We start from the raw sequence: 19,277 nt of genomic DNA on the forward strand, positions 1-19,277 counted from the left end.
CGTTCGAAAGTCGGATCGCCTGAGCCAGCGGCTTCCGAAACTTGTCGCGTGAGCGCCGCATGTTTTATAGAGTCCGATTTAGATCGCGGTTCCCTGATTTTGGGGGTAGGTGAGCGGCGGTCCCCAAATTTCTTACTCGCAGCTCTTTTGATAGAAGAGAAGAGCCCGAGCTTTTCGGGGGGCTTGTCTGGAGGTTTGTCAGAGAGAGGAGCGGTGGGGGCATTGGAAGGGCCAGGGATGGGTTCAGGCGCGGGACGGGGGAGGTTCCCCTCGCGTTAGTTGTGCCTAGAGTCAGACGACGGGACGTCACTCGAGCCGGTGGAGGATAGGGTGGTGTTGGAACCGTAGGGGTCGAGCGAAGACTGCACGGACATGGAACGTCCAGCGCGCCGGACCCGCGCCGGGGACAGCTTGCCTGGGTCTATGCTGGCCGGGTCTGCCTGCAACAAGAGCGTTTTCAGCACTCTAATAAACGTCCTACTTCTAAATGTAGGCTATTGCATTATCTTAATACGCAATAAAAAACCCGTCCGGCGTAATAAGAAAGAAAGCGTAACAAAGCAAGCGTGGCCAAAGCGTAGCCTCATTGAGTCATTGCGCATCCTAAGTGGTGGCGCCGTGCTTATATCAAGAGACTCCAATGTGGTAAACATGTATACGGCTCGCCTGATGACGAGTGATACAAACTTACAGTTCCAGGTGAGGCATTATGCGCGTTGTTATTTGAAACTTGTTTACTCTTTTTGTTGCCCGTATATAATCTCTCCAGAAAAACTCAACTATAGATTCAACCTGGAAGACGTACAATGTAACACACAGAAACAAAGTACCTATTTAGCGAGCGATGTTTTATCAAGAGACCAAAACGTAGTCAAATGGCAGACGTAGTCTACGCACGTTTTCCAACTCCATAGGCCCTTTAAAAACTGTGTACTCCTTTTTAAGAGCTTTACCTTTATTCTCTTGAATTTGTTCGAGGTTTGCCTCGACAATATATAAGAAATAGGACATGCATGGTAATGTAAAACCAAGGCACAATACCGCACCTGATAAGCGAGCGCGTTCATGATGATGGAGTACGGCACCAGACCCAGCGGGTGCACCTCGCGCATCAGCACGTTGGCCGGAATCTTGTGGAATTGTATGTACTCGAGGAAATTCCCTATTACTTCTTTCAGGTTGATGTTGGGGTCGGTGTCGCAGTACTTCTTGCTCCACATGAGGGCCGCCTGGAATTGATGGCAATTTATATTAATAATCATAGCGGATAAGTGGGACTCAAATTCGCCCACCGACTTCGTATAGGTGGCTAGCACCGTGAAGCGTCAGAACACCTGCACAGTGCATACATCTGAGGAGAAATTTAAAAGTAGGACTATGGATAATTTTTTTGGGACTATGGATAAATCCTGATTGTAGATTTTATGTTTTACTGAGAGAGAGAGAGAGAGAGAGAGAGAGAGGGAGGATGTCATTTACCTGAAATTATCTAGTCTTACCTGAAGTCTAGGCTACCCGGCCAAAAGCCTAGAGATTCCGGGCGTTAGCCGCGTAAGCAGAAGGTTCGAATTCGGCCTCTGCCACTGGAGGGCTTGGTGACTTTTTCTATAGTATCAGCTATGTTAGTTTAAAAATGAAGATTTACCTGAAATATAGTAAACTTGTCGGCTCTAAGCTCGTCCCTGGCGAGGATTAGCCTCACGACATGTTGAGGCAGGAGGGTGAAGGAGCCCTGGTTGAGAACCTCGTTTCCATGCTCTTGGGAGGTCCCATGTGTTAGCGTAAGCGGAAGACACCGGTTTGAATCTCCTATGGAGAGCTCGTACACTATTTTCTGGTATCAGAGTTTATTAAAGAAGATTTACCTGAAATTTAGTAAACTCATCGGCTCTAAGCTCGTCCCTGGCGAGGATCAGCCTCACGACATGTTGGGGCAGAAGGGTGAAGGAGCCCAGGTTGAGGACTTCGTTTCCATGCTCGTCCACGAACTCCAGAACCTGGAACGATTGAAATATAATACGTTATGATAACCCACACACGAGTTCTAGTTAGTCAATAATAAAAGCAATTACTCATTTTGTTATGATATTGGAGGCAAACGAGCAGGCAAATCGCCTGATGGCAATTCCCATCGCCCATGGACATCTTCAACACCAGATTGGTTGCAAGTGCGTTGCCGCCCTTTAAGATTGGAGTATATAGAGTCTGTTAATTAGTTGAAGAATTAATTACTAAGCGGATCACAGGCTCCCATGAGCCGTGAAAAAAAGCCTACGCGAGGATGATAACGCTCGCAAAGTTAGTCTAAAAGTATTTTAAAGAAATCTGTGTTAACTGTTATCACAAATAAAAAAGTAATTAAATTACTTTTACTAAGTATCCACACTAGTGCAATACGAGTACATACCCCAATTCAATGAGGGCTATCGTTTTTTTGCTCACCAGTTGGCGCCTCTGTTTTTTTTTTATCCTATCTGGCTTTTACTCCCCGCAATTTTGCACGGGGTGAATTTGCCAATGTCGGTTTTTGACTTTCACACGCGCCTCTGTTGATGGTGGTCCAAAAGACTAAAGAACAGCTGTCAGTCATTGAAGTGACAAGTGACATTTGACATTTCGAACTTTGCGAAGACCACCACCATCTACACTAGCGCCCCTAGCGGTGAATTCATACGCGTTAGCCCTCATTAAGCTAAGCACACATCCTTTAGTTCATGTGTTAGCGCCATTTACTTTTATAGGGCGTTTATAGTACCCCGACTCGCCATACATTTATTCATGAGCTCCGAGGCTATGAATACTAATGACTGTTAACATAAGGTTCAGATAACTATTTAGGTAAGGTTTCTAGCGTTTAGAGATAATCCTGTGAAGACCGTTTCACTGGTAGTTTGTTAAGTGGGTAAAAAATTATACTAGTATTTTGACTTGCTTCTTTAAGTGGTACTTGGTTAGGAGACGATTGCCATGGTTACCGTTCGGATTCAGACTATACCAGCATTACTGCTGCATTGCTGTCGGAAATGTCAAATTCGATTTTTCTGTTCTGATTTTTGAAATGCCGAGTAATGCAGTCGACAGTAATGTCACGCTGAAATGCTGGTGCAGTAATGCTGTCAAATGCATTAGTTTCCCTTTATCATAATCCCAAAACCTCCCTGGCAACGGGAATGCACTTATTTTTTTGCCACCCTGTGTACAACTTGTATAGCTAAGTTAGTGTACCAATGTCCCGCTAGATGGCGCTGTTCCCTCCGCGCTGTTCTGTACATCGCGGTGTTAAGATTTTTCTTAGATTGTATAAGTATTCTGCAATGTTTTTGTTTACCAACCTAAATAAACCGCCTATTTCGGATAAACAGTTTTGTTTCATTTGTTCACCTTGTATAATTCCGATTTAAAGTAAACCATCACTTATATCACGCTGTCACACTTAAATGAGATTGTGATATAGTTTTATTGTATAATAACTATGGAAGCAAAATTAGCCAGTGGGGAGCTAAGCACATTTTGCGGTAACAAGCTTACCTTCTGCACCAAAGACTTGGTGCACTTATACTGTATATAACGCTCAGCAGAGGCCAGCAAAGCGCACACTGTGTCCACGGTGATGCAGCACTGGACAAAACCAGCGCAGGCGCGGCGGAGCTCGTCCAAACCGTAGTAGTCTGCGGCGTTCATCACACCTGGAAGAATCGAAAAACTTATTTTAGTTAATAAAATAAATTATACCACATCGGTGGCAAACAAGCATACGGCCCGCCTGATGGTAAGCAGTCATCTTAGCCTATGGACGTCTGCAACACCAGAGGTGTTACATGCGCGTTGCCGACCTTTTAAAAACCTGTAGGTCTACAGTGAGGAATACGACGCAAGGAGGAGGAGGTCTACAGTATGGGGTTCTTCAAAAAAGGAGTGTACAAATTTTTTGATGAACCCCATACTGTGTTGATTGCAGTCGGGGACCTTTTCAATGGGAACATAATATTTCAATACATCAAGCTCCCCCGACTACATAAAATAAAATATGCATGTACAGTCACGATCATAAATGAGCCTAAACTTTTACCTTTGCTGTTTATGACCCTGACTGACCACTTAAATTATAATTTACATTCATTGAGTAACTAACATAACTAAAAATTATTTTTTGCTTTTCAGTTCGCTTTTAAACTGCAGTCGTGTTTTTGAATTTTTTATTAATTTACTTCTTGCCTATTTTCTTGAATAACTTCTAACATGTTTATGCAAAAAATATATAGAAAATATATCTGACGACATCGTTTGCAAAACTTTCTTTTTTAATTTTCTCATTTACCCCGAAAACATTGCTTGGCTAAGTTGTAAAATTTAGGAGGGAAACGAGGCAGACGAGTCAGCTCATGGTAAGCAATCACCGTCGCCCATGGACACTTACAACACCAGAGGGTTTGTAAGTACGTTGCCGGCCAATAGTACGCTCTTTATTCTTGAGGGTTTGAAGAACGTATATGGTAAATACCACGGCAAACACAATGGAATACCTACGTAAAACACATTCTTCCTCGTATTACCACACGTGATATACGAGCGATGTCGTAAATAAAGCCATTAGACAACTTTATTAAGGCAGAGGCGAGTGGTACGCAAACCTACTCAACTTACACTTCAACTATTGATTGCTCTGCGTAGCAAGAAGCGTTATAGCGCTTTCAGACTCGATCTTATGCGAGTGTTGCATAAAATGGAAGCAGGAGGCCGAGATTCTGTTTCAAAACATCACTTAGATGTTACCGTTGTGTCATAAGTTTCACGTGGCAATAATCACGTGGTAATATTATAAATAAATTACACATCCCTTTTAACATCGATATAACATTAAAAACCCAAATAAATCGTCTCCTCACAAATTATTCAGTAGGTAGGTATCCATTTATCCGTGCATTTATCAGTCCAAATATGACAACCTAAATCTCATCCGTATCCTACGCTGCATCTTACGTTAGCGAACAACTCGCGAACCCCAAGCCGCAACGCTTCGCTTCGCATTCGCGTGTTCTTCGCCTACGTAGTACGCTGCGTATCATGGATTCCGATATGTTGTATAAAAATTTTGATCACTAAAAAAGTAGGTCACACGAGAATGCAATTGAATTGAAATCGAATTACGATATACGGTAGTCCTCCAACGGCGTTGTCTATAGTAAGCCATTGACACTAAATCCCATTATATTTTCATTCCGCTCCACGTCTGTGTTCAAAATTACCTGTTCTTATCTATTATTGTCACTGCCAGACAGTGTAAACTCTTTTCAATCTACAGGTGTTAAAATAGCTCAGGTCAGTTTAAATTCTGTATGCGGGTCTCACACATCTACCCTTATCAAGTTTAAGTGAGTTTGGTGATTTCAATTTTTATTTACGTTCCATTTTCCAAAGTGGATCTTATAAAATTTTTGTATTTTTAGGGTTCTTTTATCACTCACTGCAGAAATGTATAGAGGACTTTTCGATTTTCGTTTTTCGCAGTTATCCCTCAGATACTTAGAGGAGTCGTGAGCCTAGGCCTAGCGTGCCCGAAGAATTAAAAATAAAGATAGTTTATTATTCAAGTAGGCATATTACAATACGCTTATGAACGTCAAATAAAGCTATACACCGGCACTAACCCTATACCTATGCCCCGAGAAGATTTATTAAGTAATGCTACCACTGCTACTCGGATTACTCTATAAATTATGCCTGAGTGATTTGATTTAACACCGACATCAAACATCAAACATTTATTCAGCAAATAGGCCACAGGGGCACTTACTTTTACATGTAAATTTTTACAAACAATAAAATTAATAAAATAATTACAAAAAACAATTACATAAATATAAATGTTAAATTACACAAGAAAAAAAAACTAATAAAAACTATACAAATAACAGAAGTACTAAAATTGTTTAGAGATGTAAATGTTTCTAGGTGTCAGAGATAAAATGTTTATAATAATAAAAAAGATCATCAAATTATCCAGAGATGTAAAGGGTCTCCAAGACTTGAATTGTTATATAATTAATAAAGACAAGATATTAAATCAGACAAACAGACAAGAACCGAATGAAGTGCCTCACGTTAATGCCACTCAAAAGTAAAGTTACATAGGTCAAATGAAGTCTCCACAAACAGCACCCGTTCACGAGTATGACAATCAATAACTACCTATAAAATTTAACGATATACGAAGCTATTACTACTACAATTATATTGTACGCATAAAATGAACTTATTTTCAAGAATATAATTGGCCTTTCCGTCATGAGCAGGAAAATCATTGAAGTGATGACGTGACGTGAGTCGTGAAATTGGGTTAATCATTACTGTGTTCGTTGTTCCAATTAAATTACAAGGGCTTACAATTATTTGCCTAGTGAACTAGAATAAATTGACAGTTTCCAATGTAACACTCCATTCCATAGGATTAGACAAAAAGAAAAATGGATCTTTGTAGTACAATTTTTAGGATGTCAGTTAATAATTGGGTTTATTATTTTCGTTACTTCGTTGTTAGAGTTATAAGCTTTTAAACATTTGTATGGAGTATGTTTTACTCTCCTAATTCTTTTAATAATCAAATAATCTAAAAAAGTTAAAGGCAGGGCCATAGTTATGGTTAATATACAATCAATTGTGTAAATATATTTTCCATATTGTCAATATCCAGGGACGAAAATACCTACAATTAGTGTGCGACTTAATGGTCTTCATGTAGTCTAGTCTTCATCTCAAGGTATAGGAGACTGGTGGTGAGTTGGTGACCCATTAAAAATCAGAATTACTTACTAGTTAACTATATATTTATTTTACGTGTTTATACAATAATGTTAAAGAAAGAAGTGGCGGGGCTAGTGAGAACATAATATGATCTCACGAGCCGTATAGATCTCACGAGCCGTATAGCGTCCGTATATAAGGCTTAGAACGCAATCCAAGTGTGTTCCCACGGTTAGTTTTAGAACATTATTAGAGCAATAATAATAATCCATAATTAATTTGGCTAGAAGCGAAGTAGTGGCGTTCCGTGAGGCCGATTATGTTTAACCAATTTGATAAGGTCATGATCTTATTTTACAATCTCTCTCTCTCTCCTTAGCATTATTATTCCCATCTGATTGTGGGGTCTGCTTTTCTTGTTTTATTGCTTTTATGATCTTATTTTAAATTCAATACAAATACCTTTTATTGCACACCTCAATACAGAAAATAATATCAAGAATACAGCAACTCAATAAAAGTCAGTACAACCTTGAGTCGTGTCATCATCTCACGAGCACCAATGAGTGCGAGCGACATACTTTAGGAGACTTTTGCATTTAGTCTTGAACTTTCAGTGCGGAAAATATAGAAGTGACATAGTTTTGCGCACATGATGATGTTAACATTGCTGATCTTCGGTGTTATAACGCAGCTAACGCAATACACGTTTTTACCACTTCTCCAAACGTCCACGTCTCTAAAAACGGAGAATTGCAATAATATTCTTGTAAAGATAACATTTTACAGAGACTTTTTATACAGTAATTAAAATAAATAGGTAATCTATAATTGTGAAAATGCAACGAATAAACAATTACAACGTCAATTTATTCTTAATCTACAATGTCAGTCAAAGACTGCTGAAAGATGTACTGCTCATTTTAACAGTTGATATCATTTAAAAGTTGATAAGTGATAATTGTTTGTTGTTATTATTCACAACGACGGGACTTAATCGCGTAAAATAAGTTTTAAATTTACCTCCGATGTATCGAGGACGGCGTTGTCCCCGTGGTCTCGGAGAAGACTCATTAAGCACCGCGCGATTAAGTCCCGTCGTTGTGAATAATAATGATTAAAAATCGTGAAAGTTTAAAACAGTGAATTGTTTGTTGTATTGGAGGGATGAATGTCATATAGGCAAATGAATGTTAATGGACGGTGAGCGGATGGTAGCCCCAAAAAACGATGAATGAATTGTGTGAAAGAGGATATGAGAAAGAAAGGAGCGAGTGCTGAGGTGACGAAAGATAGGAGAGAATGGAAGAGAAAAACGTTGTGCCGACCTAACACAACGCGGGATAAGGGCAGGAAGAAGAATAAGTGATAATTATTTAAGAAAAGACTATTTCAAATCATCCTAAACGTGGTTTGACGTCATCACTGTCATTAGTATTAAAAGTTCGAGCCCTGGTGAGCACCAATGCGCACGATGGCACAAGAACGTATTAAAATAAGACCAACGTATCCAAACCATATTAAATTATTTAAACCGAATGGGCCTCCGTAGTTTGTTGGAGCGCACCGTAAACTAATGAAGTTCAGGCTTTAATTAAGGAGAGGTACCTACTTAATTACGCTTTCGTGTGTTTCCGGAGATGGCATACACGGGGACGTGGAGTGAAGTTGCTTATACCCGTTTTAGGCTTGTAGTAAGGCAGAGAGAGGGCAATTAGATAGTACTCTCTCCAGGCGGTTGTGCCTGTGGACCGTAGTACAATGAGTTGGTTAGGAGTAGTATCTATTAGTAATTGTCAATCGTAACTCCGTAAGCGCAATGTAGAAGGTGCTAACGCCGTCTGTTACAATCTTGTGGTACGACGTTACCAGTGACAGAGTAGACGCCACAGGCTACACTATTTCTCGGGGACTATTTATTTCGCGGATGGGGCGGTAGACTTAGTCGAAGTTGCGTAAGAATTTACTTTTAACAGTTATGATTTAACTTTAATAATACAATTGATAACTCCTATAGATAAGTTAGTCTGTATCACAGCGGACATGAAAATAAATTCAAAGAAATGCAGTGAAAAAACAAGATAAAATTTTGGCGCATTCAATTATTTGAATTTAACGAGGGAACAGTTCACATACTAACATCAAGGTATAAATTGTTTGCACGTTTCATAGAAAGTAGCTGACAAACGGAACGCAAATTATACTTTCTGTTTACTTACTTACTACATGTTCATAATTATAATGTCTGTAGGCTGAGCACATGACTGACGCGACAGTATTTCGCCGCGAGATAGACTACCCGTCTTTTACTAACTGTATGAATTAAAGGAGGACGTGTAGGCTATGGCTATGTTGCGGCGAGATACTCTCGCGCCAATCATGTGCTGGGATGCGCAATCAGCTGGGATGACATTTTGAAAGAATGAAAGCTTAAAGAATTCCAAATCATTTAAATTTATTCAAAAATAAAATCTCGGATAACAAAAGACTGTTGGATCGGAAATTGAATCTTTGGTCCCATTTTACTTCTTTCCGCGCCACTGATCAAATCATTTCGGAGTGCCGATGGCTTTATTGGAATTTTTAGTGGTCAGGCACTCATGTTCTAAAGCCTAATTCTTTTTTCATGTGACGTTTCAATATTGTATAGAAAACGTAGGGAAGAATTTTATTTTATAAATGCAGAGTACGTATATACACGGTGGCTAAAAAATAAATGGATGCAAGTGAAAAAAAATTTGCCTTCCAAAATGTATGGAACAGTCAATTTTTTTTTCACGATTTCCGGGTTGGTCCCATACTAAAAGTTGCTCTTTGCGTAATGGTACGGAACCCTGCCTGCGGGAGTCCGACTCGCTCTTGGTCGTTTTTTTTGTTCTATTTCACTTGGGTGGTTTTATCAAAACGCTTAATGAAATATTTTCCGGATACATTTTCCAATTTAAACTTAAAAACTTTTTCAATATCGGCACATTCTTTTGAGAACAATGCGCCAATATTGGAAGCATACCTAATTGGAAACAAAAGTAATATAAAACAAAGTATCAAAACTATTTCCATAAAGGAAACAGATAAATTAGTGAATAAGTCTGTAAATATAGGTTAGGTACTTAATAAGTTTATTGTACCAACTTATCTTAAATAAATATTTTTTCATTTTTTTCATTTTTTTTTTCAAATAAGATCACAAAGAAACACTGATTAAACTCGATTCTGTTAACAAATTAATTAATTCCATGAGCGTTGGAGTAAAAAGGGGCTAAGTATACATATTTGAACAGAAATCATTTCTCGAAGGGACGCTGTACAAATATTATGAATTTGATTTCTGGTATTTGTTTAGCCGCGATTTAATTTAACAGTATCAACATTTCCTTTTGATTTCGGCCAGTTACCTTCCACGTTATTCTTCTTGTAGATTAATTCTACTATTTTATATCTAACTTATTCTTGTAGAATTTACGACCGGTCTGCCCTGGGTTGTGACTCACGCAAAGAGTATTGTCGAAAATAGAATCAGAAATGTTTCGTTCTGTCATGTGTCATGTAAAAAACAAAAAACCACCTATGTCAAAATATTTAGATCAGAACAGAACGGTTTCACTTACTATTATTTTTAGTCGCTTTTGGCGACATGTTTCACGCTAGTTTAATTTCGATCAACCATGTCAAATGAAATGAAATAGTAGTTTTATTTTTCGCATAAAAAACGTTTAAATACTTAGGATCTGTACGATGGAACTATAAACGCCGAAATAGCACACAGGGCGTCCACTGGCTAGAATAAATGGCGTACTTAAAAGGAGTTATTTGCCATCCTGAAATGCCTATAAGAACGAAAGGCTCTACAGAACAGCCGTGAGACCTGTTTTACTCTACGGCAGCGAGGCATGGGCTATGAAGAAAATCCACCAACGAAAACTTCATACAATTGAAATGGATGCTGCGGTGGTCGGGTGGAGTTACTCTCAGAGACAAAGTGCGTAATAATTACATGGGGTAGTTTCAAAGTAGCGCCCATTACTGACAAACTAACCGAGTCACGGCTAAGGTGGTACGGCCATGTAATGCGTAGATCCGAAGATGTCGTGAAAAGTGCCTTCCCATGGCCACGGCACATGAAAGAGGGAGAGGTAGGCCGCTGACTACCTGGATGACGAATGTCCAGTGAGACATGAAGGAGCTCAACCTAACTCCCGACGACGCTTATCAGCGGAGCAACTGGCGCCACAAGATTAAGAAAGCCGACCCCGCGTAACGGGAAGTGGCGAGGAGAAAGAAGAAGTTTTATTTTTCGCACATATTATTTTTGATTTTTATAAAATTGTCACAATTTACAAATAAATGGCAAACCCAAATTAATTATCGCAATGACCTACGCTTTTTTTATATAGGAGGCAAACGAGCAGACAGAGACATATTCCCAACGCATCATTGAGGGTTTATGATTTATGTGTGTGAAAAAATGTTATAAGGATAAACTTACCAAGCAAGGTCCTGGGCTGCAGAGTAACACACCCAGTGTGAATGTATTCAATGAGCTGACGGAACACATCAGGCTCAAACTCCTCGATGATCAGCGTCTGATGCTGCTGCGACGATGGCTATATGAACATAAAGAAATACAATCAAATCAACGTAATATAAATCAAACTCAGTAGGTAGCCTTACCACTACCTAAGCAGTCTCAAATTGACATATTCGCTAACGTCTGCGTAACTTACTTTCTATACATCTCGCTCGCACTAATATGCGAGTACGAGATGCATAGAAAGTAAGTTATGCACACGCTAGCGAATATGTCAGTGTCAAACTAATGGTAGCCGCATAGGTGGTAATCAGACATTTTTTCAAATTTGTTAAAGTTTTGATCTTGGTATGATACCATTGACACGACTCGCAATGCGACACATTCGCACCCATCACCGTGAGCGCTTGCAAACGAAGACGAAGACCAACATTGCCAATCGGGGAATATAATTAGTGCATAAGCAAATTTTGGCATAGTATTTACTAAAAACTAAAATAACGACCTTAGAACAAACAAATTATAAGTAACTTTCCCACTTTAAAATATTTTGCAATATTGATCCTAGCGAAAAAGTGTACTTTCTTTTTTGTAGAAAATTGTATGTAAATTACTTATGTAGTAGAACATTTTTTGCTACGGGCCACCGTTTAAAATTTATTGACAGAAAACTGTAAAATGGGACCCTAAAACCCCCCTACATGTTAACTTCACCCCCACCCTCGGGTACTTTTAGTATTTTGTTTAATACACCATTCCCTACAACTATGCCAAAATTTGCTTATACACGAATTATTTCCCCTGTATTTCCTTCTTTTGGTGGCCTATTGATTATCATATCAATGTTAAAACCTTAGCAAAGTTTTGAAATTACAATAAATTGATTCGGAGTAAATGAATGAACGTATCAATAAAATTTTAAAAACACAATCTTTATACAAGGTTAAGTCATTTAAGCGAAGATTTTGCTGAGAAACAATACTGTGCGCGATTGTGATATAAAAAAACTTTCAAATAAGTACAATATAGATTGAACCGCATGCTTAAATTTTAATTAGAACATAATAAAAAAAATTCAAAAAATAAACAAGAAAAAAGTACACATTTCAATAAGTACTTAGGTACTTCATTTATAAATGAATTTGAACTTATAAGTTATGTTTATTTTTTGAACAGTGGTGTTTTAAATTATGTCCTGTGGAAACTAGTAAAAATATGTGTCTTACAAAATATTTTACAAAAATCACGACATTTAAACCTTACCTTCACAAACTTATACAAACAAACAAAACGAAGCATGCAACACCGATTGCCCTATTTATTATATAAATTGCCATGTTGGTAAAGATCCATTTCGCAGAAACGAACCAATCCTAACTACACAAAAACGCAATTAAATTGAAAAATGTGTACCTACAAGAACATTGAAAAACTTCAAATTGATGAAGTGTCCCTACAACACCGTTTAATTTAGTTTTTACCTCTTGTATTGGTGCCAATTGCTGCGCGAAAGCGGATCTCTGTTGTAAAAATAATAAAAGCATTTATCCTGATGAATTTTCCTAAAAAATAACCAACCTTGTTGTCGGACGGTTGATAACATCATTAAAAATCCAATTTTGATAAAACGCTACCGACTGAATCCTATAAACCTTTTGCAAAAGGGCCTGACGGATATGGGAGTCTTCCTCGCTCCCTAATGACGGTTTATGGAAAGATATTCCTTGAGGGAAAATGAGGAAAACTGGTTAGCTCAAGAATATTGATTCTACTTACATACCTCATTAATCATTATATTCAAGCAAAGCCAATAAGGGATTATTATTACTAAAAGGATATCTTTAGGTAACTATATCCGTATACGGCGTGTTTCTTCTACTCTTAGCCAATTCTTGCGAGATGAATACACAGGTTATACTGAGCGCGATCTTTACTAATGGTCAAACCCCGTAATTGAGAAAAACAATTGACTTTTCCATAGAAAACATCGACTTCCGATAAGCTAATATGTATAAAACAGCCATTTTTTTATCGTGTTCAAGTTTGGTCCCAAAGGAACTTGCTCATTACGAATAGTATAATTATTTCGCTAGATATGGCTAAGGGTTGAACAAACAAAAAAACAAGATTTGGTTATGTCTGACTATACTCTGAGGAGCGAATATGTAGGACCTACTGAACAAATATTACTATGGAGCTAACTCCAAAATTGTAAAACAAAATCTGCTGTTCCATAGGAAACATTGTTATATATATGATACGCCGAAATGTTTGAGACGGGCAGACGGCAAATTTATTTTTGCGTTTTCGGTGTTGGCTACATAGTAGAAGTTGTTCCCTATGACCCACATATTGATCCATATGATCAGATTACAACAAAATCATTGCGTGTATTATATACGTACTCATTTATCGCAAGGGTATTCACATGGAACATTCACACACTTGCATTTAAAGAAACTGTCATGATACCTGTTGTGCAGCATTTTGAAGATTAAGAAGAGGTTCTGAAGATCGTTTTAGGAATAGCCGCAGCTTATTCTCCCGAGGGGCAGGCTCCTTCTTCCTTTGAGGACTCGGAGCTTGGTATAGCATTTTTTGGAATACTCTGAAACAAAGAATGGTTAGAACTTAGAGCCCACCGAGGTCCAGTTCTGCAGCAAGGGTTTTTTACATAAATGTTAATATATTTTTTCCTTTTTATATTGTATACGTATGACATTATTACAATCTATAAACATCACAAGTTATGTATGGTTTATGGCATGTTTTGTATGGTTTTCCCGCAAAAATCATAGGTGTGTTCAAACACATTTATTTTATTTTATTTTATTTGGGGCATCAACAGCAATACAAAAATTAATACAAATCATAGTGAACAGCCAATAACAGATGTCCACAAAAGTACAATTAACATGCAATAACTAAGTGGAAACACAAAAAAAAGAAGGGAGTAAAAAAGCACACACATTTGCATATTCGTTTCCTGTTGCGGTACAGCAATAAGAATGAAAATAATGGGTCCATTTAGCAAAAGATGGTATGCAGGAAGCTAATGGGAACACTCCCACTTTTTTTCACTTCCTGTTTTTTACTGGACAATGTCATCCAGTTTGTAGTGGCGAAGCAGAATAGACAATTTTGACCAGATCGGTTTTTTTCCAACCACTGCAATCAAGATGCCTGTGTGAACGGAAGTATATAAACACGTAAACAATACTCACACATCCACTTTATCAGTAGATAAAGGCGCTAAATTCAAATTTTCTATGGGAGGTGGACCCTTCGCGCCTATATTTTTTGCCGCCGTTTTCTACTCACAAAGTGGATGTGTCAGAGTATACATACTAGACGGGATCCTGCAGAAAAACGTACCTGCAAAAACCGGAATGTTCCCGTGGGAAAGAGCCCTTACTTCAATAAATTCCACACTAGCAATATTCACATAATACAATGCTAAATCGTCTCTCCACTTGGGGGTAGTTAATAAATAGTCAGATTGAATAAATTCTGACTAATGACTATTGTACTTCAGGCAAAAATGAAAATGTATATATTGAAATAAACCTGAAACACTCCGCTTGGAAGGAGCGGTACCTCTTAACACAAGTATTGCTATACTTACCAGGGTATCCACTAGAGTTAGACCAAGAAAAGTCTGCAGCGATTTTGATAGCACACGCAGTGCAAGTGTTATTTATACGTCATAATTTCATAGAAGTTTGACGTTTAAAATAACACTTGCACTGCGTATGCTATCAAAATCGCTGCACTTTTCTTGGTCTAACTACAAATATTGTATAAATCCAACTAGATACCAAATAAATAATTTTGAATTTTTTTGAGGCGATAATTTCCAGCCAGGACATACCATAATACTTTGCCGCCCTAAAGTACGTAACTTAATACTCATCTTTGTTAAATAACTTTCCATGAAAATGTAATACAGACCCTTACTCTTTATTCTAAAATAAAACGAAGTAAATTAACATATCTTTAATGTCTCGGCTTCTGTGGACCGCTGAAAGAGCGTGTGACGGGTAGCCGCATTTATTACGGTCGATTCACGTCAACAATGCTGTCCCTCGCTTTTATGACTGAATACTTGACATTGCTCTAGCTCGTTCGGTACTATAATTTTGGACAAGGGGTAGGGTTGGTAGGAACTTGAGTCTTTTTACGAGGCCCTGCGCTTAAAAAACTTCCGAGACTTTTGGCTGCGTTTCACTTCTGTTACCTTTCCTCGCTCAGCGCAGCTCTAGTCGCAGCAAAGCAGAGCTCAAGGGAATCAAGTGTTAAACAATAATCAACATTAACAAGGGGCTGCTTTCGTGTAAAGTCGGTTCAATGTAACTCTGCATGGTATTTGCAAAGTAAGAGTGTAATAATGTCATCATTAATGTCAAATTTCTATGAAAATATGGCGTTTATACTGACACTCCCTCACTTTATTATGTTCAACCCGATACAAAGTTAGCTTAGACAAACTCATTTTGTTACATATTGCAAAATTTATAAACATGTATACAATTTAATCCACCGATCAAGTTTTCGTGTCTATATCCGCCCCTTTTTTTCATTATTATTACTTTGTCTACGCGTCTACTTTATGCTTATCCTGTGCGTTTTTGTCTGCCTTGAAAAGATAAAAGTAGAAATTTTTAATATCGCAACGTCAAAGCGGCGTGTTCGTCGCTGTGGAAGAGCCAATTTCCAAAGAAAATCCAAGAAGACATGGAAATCCGTCAATCGCAGGAGGGATAAGAGTCCTCGAGTCGGAGACGCGTCGCAAAAGGATTTTGAAGGATTTGTAAATATGGTAAACTGGAACTAGGAGACGGATCAATACTTATTTAGTCACCATTAAATGTTTTTATGTAAATATTGGGAGTAAAAATGATTATTTATAGGTATTAATGTGTCCTGCCATTGGAGACCTCTCTCTTGTATTTCAATCTGTTCTGATACCACTTTTTATAGCTATATAGTAATTAATCTAATTATAAATTTGTATCTGCAATGAAAGCATCAAATAAGCAAACAAATGATAACAATAATAAAAAAAATAAAAAAAAACAATCACTAAACAACGAGCACTAATTTTTATTTATTATTGTTTTCCATTTATTTTGTTACACTAGCAGCTCTTGGAGCTGATGCGTGTTAATGTAGTAAATCAGTTTAAAATTTCTTATTCTTTATTTTCTAAATATTATCATTAATTTACTTGTTCATAAATTTTGTCATTAAATTGTATAATCTTAGTTTCAGTTTTAGTTTGTAATTGCCTTGTTAATTTACGAATGTGCATGTACTGCATGTTGTTTCTCTCAGAGCAATAATTGTGTTACCTATAAGTGGAAGCTGTTCTGGCTGTTGTGTCAACTCAATTTGTTAAACTATATGTGTGATTATATGCTGTTTGTTTCCCTTTGCAATAAATAAAAAAAAAAAAATTAAAATTATTAAGTGACTTTTCTCTCGATGTGAAATATTCTTAGGTCCTACTCACATAATTTAACGAAAATAGTAGTAACATTTGCACAAAAGAAGTAAATACATAACACAGAGAAAGTATAATAAACGAGTACAAAGGAGAAAAAAAAACCTTTGTTGAAAATAGAAAGCAATTAAAACAAAAGGCGATTCGAAAAAAAAGGAATAACATAAACCCCATGTACAGAATTCTAAATGGTAATAATAAAATCCAATTTATTGGCTTTGTTTGCCTGGAGTACTAATTTGCATGAGCCAAAAGCTGTTAGCGTCAAGTTCAGTTACCTATAGTCGCAAGCTACGTAGGTACTATTAAATTGTTTTAAAGATGTAGGCAATGTTTTTTACGACACATTTATAGTTAGATATCTACCTAAGACACCTAAGTATTTGAAAGAAGCGTCGGCAACCCTAGCGTTGTGTCGGCGCGCGCGGTGCGTGGAGCGGCGCGTTAATGGTCACTCCATTGTAATTTTGTGTAGGTATCAAAACTGTAGGTATTTGCTTTTTCTTTGAGAGATAAGTATCTGTTCGAAATAATTATTATATAATCTGTGCCTGGGTTCTCCTGTGGTGTCTATTAGCCGTGCCGACAGAACCCTCACAAAGGCCATAACGAGAAGGAGGCGAGGAGGAACATTTCGATCTGAGACTTAAAATACGTGAGTGACCGGATTGAATATATTTAATACTTATCGACAATCTTGTCTTTTTGCGTTAATGCATAATTTATCGCAGAATATTATTCCTAATTCATTAAGAAAATCACTTTGAATATTTTTGCATAAAGACATCTTAATGGATGAAATAAATTCATCATCATTTTTATTCATGGCCGATTTCTAACAAATTTTAATTTATTACATCTTGTTTCGTGCTTTAATTAAGAAAGCAGAGCAGCTCGGTAATCTTGGAAATAACTTTTATTTTCCGAGTTCCCACTCTAATTAGGTCATCCGGTACAAAGCATCTTGTTACGCTTACAACAAGTATAAATAAGTATAGAAGAGCGGTATTCTGATTTTACACTCTTGTTATAGTTTTGATACAGAATAAGCATAGGTACACCTTGTTACGGGACGTCTCTGCATACAATCGTAGGTAGGGTTGCCATATGAAAAAAAATTGAATTAACCCTTATTATTTTTAAAGATTCGCCCATTCAATTTCTTATTCCAAAAGCTTTTGACTGACCCCTTAACTTTCCACAATATGCTGCAGCTACATACAGCATAGCCTTGCTTCCTGCAGCCCAACTCGAAACTTTCAGCTAGCTTCTAGGTGTTAATTGAGGTTTTCAAAAGACCCTGACACCAAGTTCCCCACAATCATGACAAACGACCAAAAATCCTGATATGTCAGGGGAAATCATGATTATTCATAAGCAAGAATGCTCGACACACTCAACAAGCATTTTTTTTTTAATAAAATAAAAATTTAAAAACCTCGACACACCGAAGACACTCCGGGAAGCCACTGAAGACATCAAGAGGATCCCGCGCTTTTGGATGGAGGTAACGAACGATTCGGATTTAGACTACAGCAGCATTTCTGCAGTAATGCGGCACGATATTGTTGTCGCAAATGTCAGAAATCTTCGCACCATCATCGATTTTGACATTTGCGGCAGCAAGGACGCCTACATTGCTTCAGGAAACGTCAACAAGGTAGTTTTATCGAGACACTAAATTTGACGATTCCTGCAGTAATGCAGTCGGCGGCATTACTGCAGACTACATTGCTGCCGCAGATGTCAAGACCGATATTCCGCTCAAAATTTTGACATTTGCGGCAGCAGGGCTGGTTTAGTCTGAATCCGAACGGTACCTTTAAGGTTGTATCATATCAATATGAAAACAATAACAAATTGTAAAATCAGAATACTGCTCTACTGCTCCGTTTCCTGGCTAGAGGAGAGGCAAAATCTTCTTCGGAATTTTCCGCATAAAAATAAATAACAGGCTTTTACCGCGCATTTGTTTGGAATTAAACATTGTTTTGCGAAAAGCTTTGGTTGTAGTTTTGATATTTAATAATAGTTGCCTTTAGACGAGGATGCGATTAGGGTAAACGCTAGAGTAAGAAAGGGAGAACAAACCTGCTCCTAGCAGCCAGCACAGCCTTCACAGCACACACTGGCTCCCTGGTGTCTCCTACGAGGAACGTGACGTCACATAGTTCTGGCATGGACGCGAGGAACTTCATGTCTTCGGCCAGCCCCGACTTGTTCTCGAAGGTGCTGAGGTCTGGCTCCGCCTCCATCGCTGCTAACGCTCCGCTTCGCATTGACGACTGTAACAAAATTTTAATTACTGTTCGTTAAGAAAATCAAGAAGAATAGAAGTGGAGTGACCGGGTCGTTAAACTTCTCATTCACGCTTACGTGGCCATAGCAAGAGTGAGAGAGTGATATTACCTCGGACCTCAGTTTGGGTTTCGGATAGAAATAACGTATGATATGTTCCCTCACTGATCACTGTGCCATAATAAAATTACTGATCGGATCAGTCGT

The 19,277-nt window shown here is 38.0% G+C and overlaps 1 protein-coding gene across 2 annotated transcripts; it reads right to left on the minus strand.

Annotated features, from left to right (window-relative positions):
- Window positions 1–275: 275 nt before the first annotated feature.
- LOC134745900 (serine-enriched protein) lies at window positions 276–19,069 on the minus strand. 2 transcript variants are annotated; one of them, XM_063680008.1, is made up of 8 exons: window positions 18,864–19,069; window positions 13,742–13,877; window positions 12,751–12,789; window positions 11,228–11,345; window positions 3,529–3,686; window positions 1,866–1,997; window positions 1,047–1,229; window positions 276–440 (listed from the first exon to the last, which is right to left on the minus strand). In XM_063680008.1, exons 1-8 carry the CDS (start codon window positions 19,049–19,051, stop codon window positions 276–278), a joined length of 1,119 nt encoding a protein of 372 aa, XP_063536078.1. In that variant the 5' UTR covers window positions 19,052–19,069. The 2 variants fall into 2 exon arrangements, with proteins under 2 accessions (XP_063536078.1, XP_063536079.1); XM_063680009.1 differs by lacking the exon at window positions 12,751–12,789.
- Window positions 19,070–19,277: the final 208 nt, after the last annotated feature.

Source organism: Cydia strobilella, chromosome 12, assembly GCF_947568885.1.
Source record: "Cydia strobilella chromosome 12, ilCydStro3.1, whole genome shotgun sequence".
NCBI lineage: Eukaryota > Metazoa > Arthropoda > Insecta > Lepidoptera > Tortricidae > Cydia > Cydia strobilella.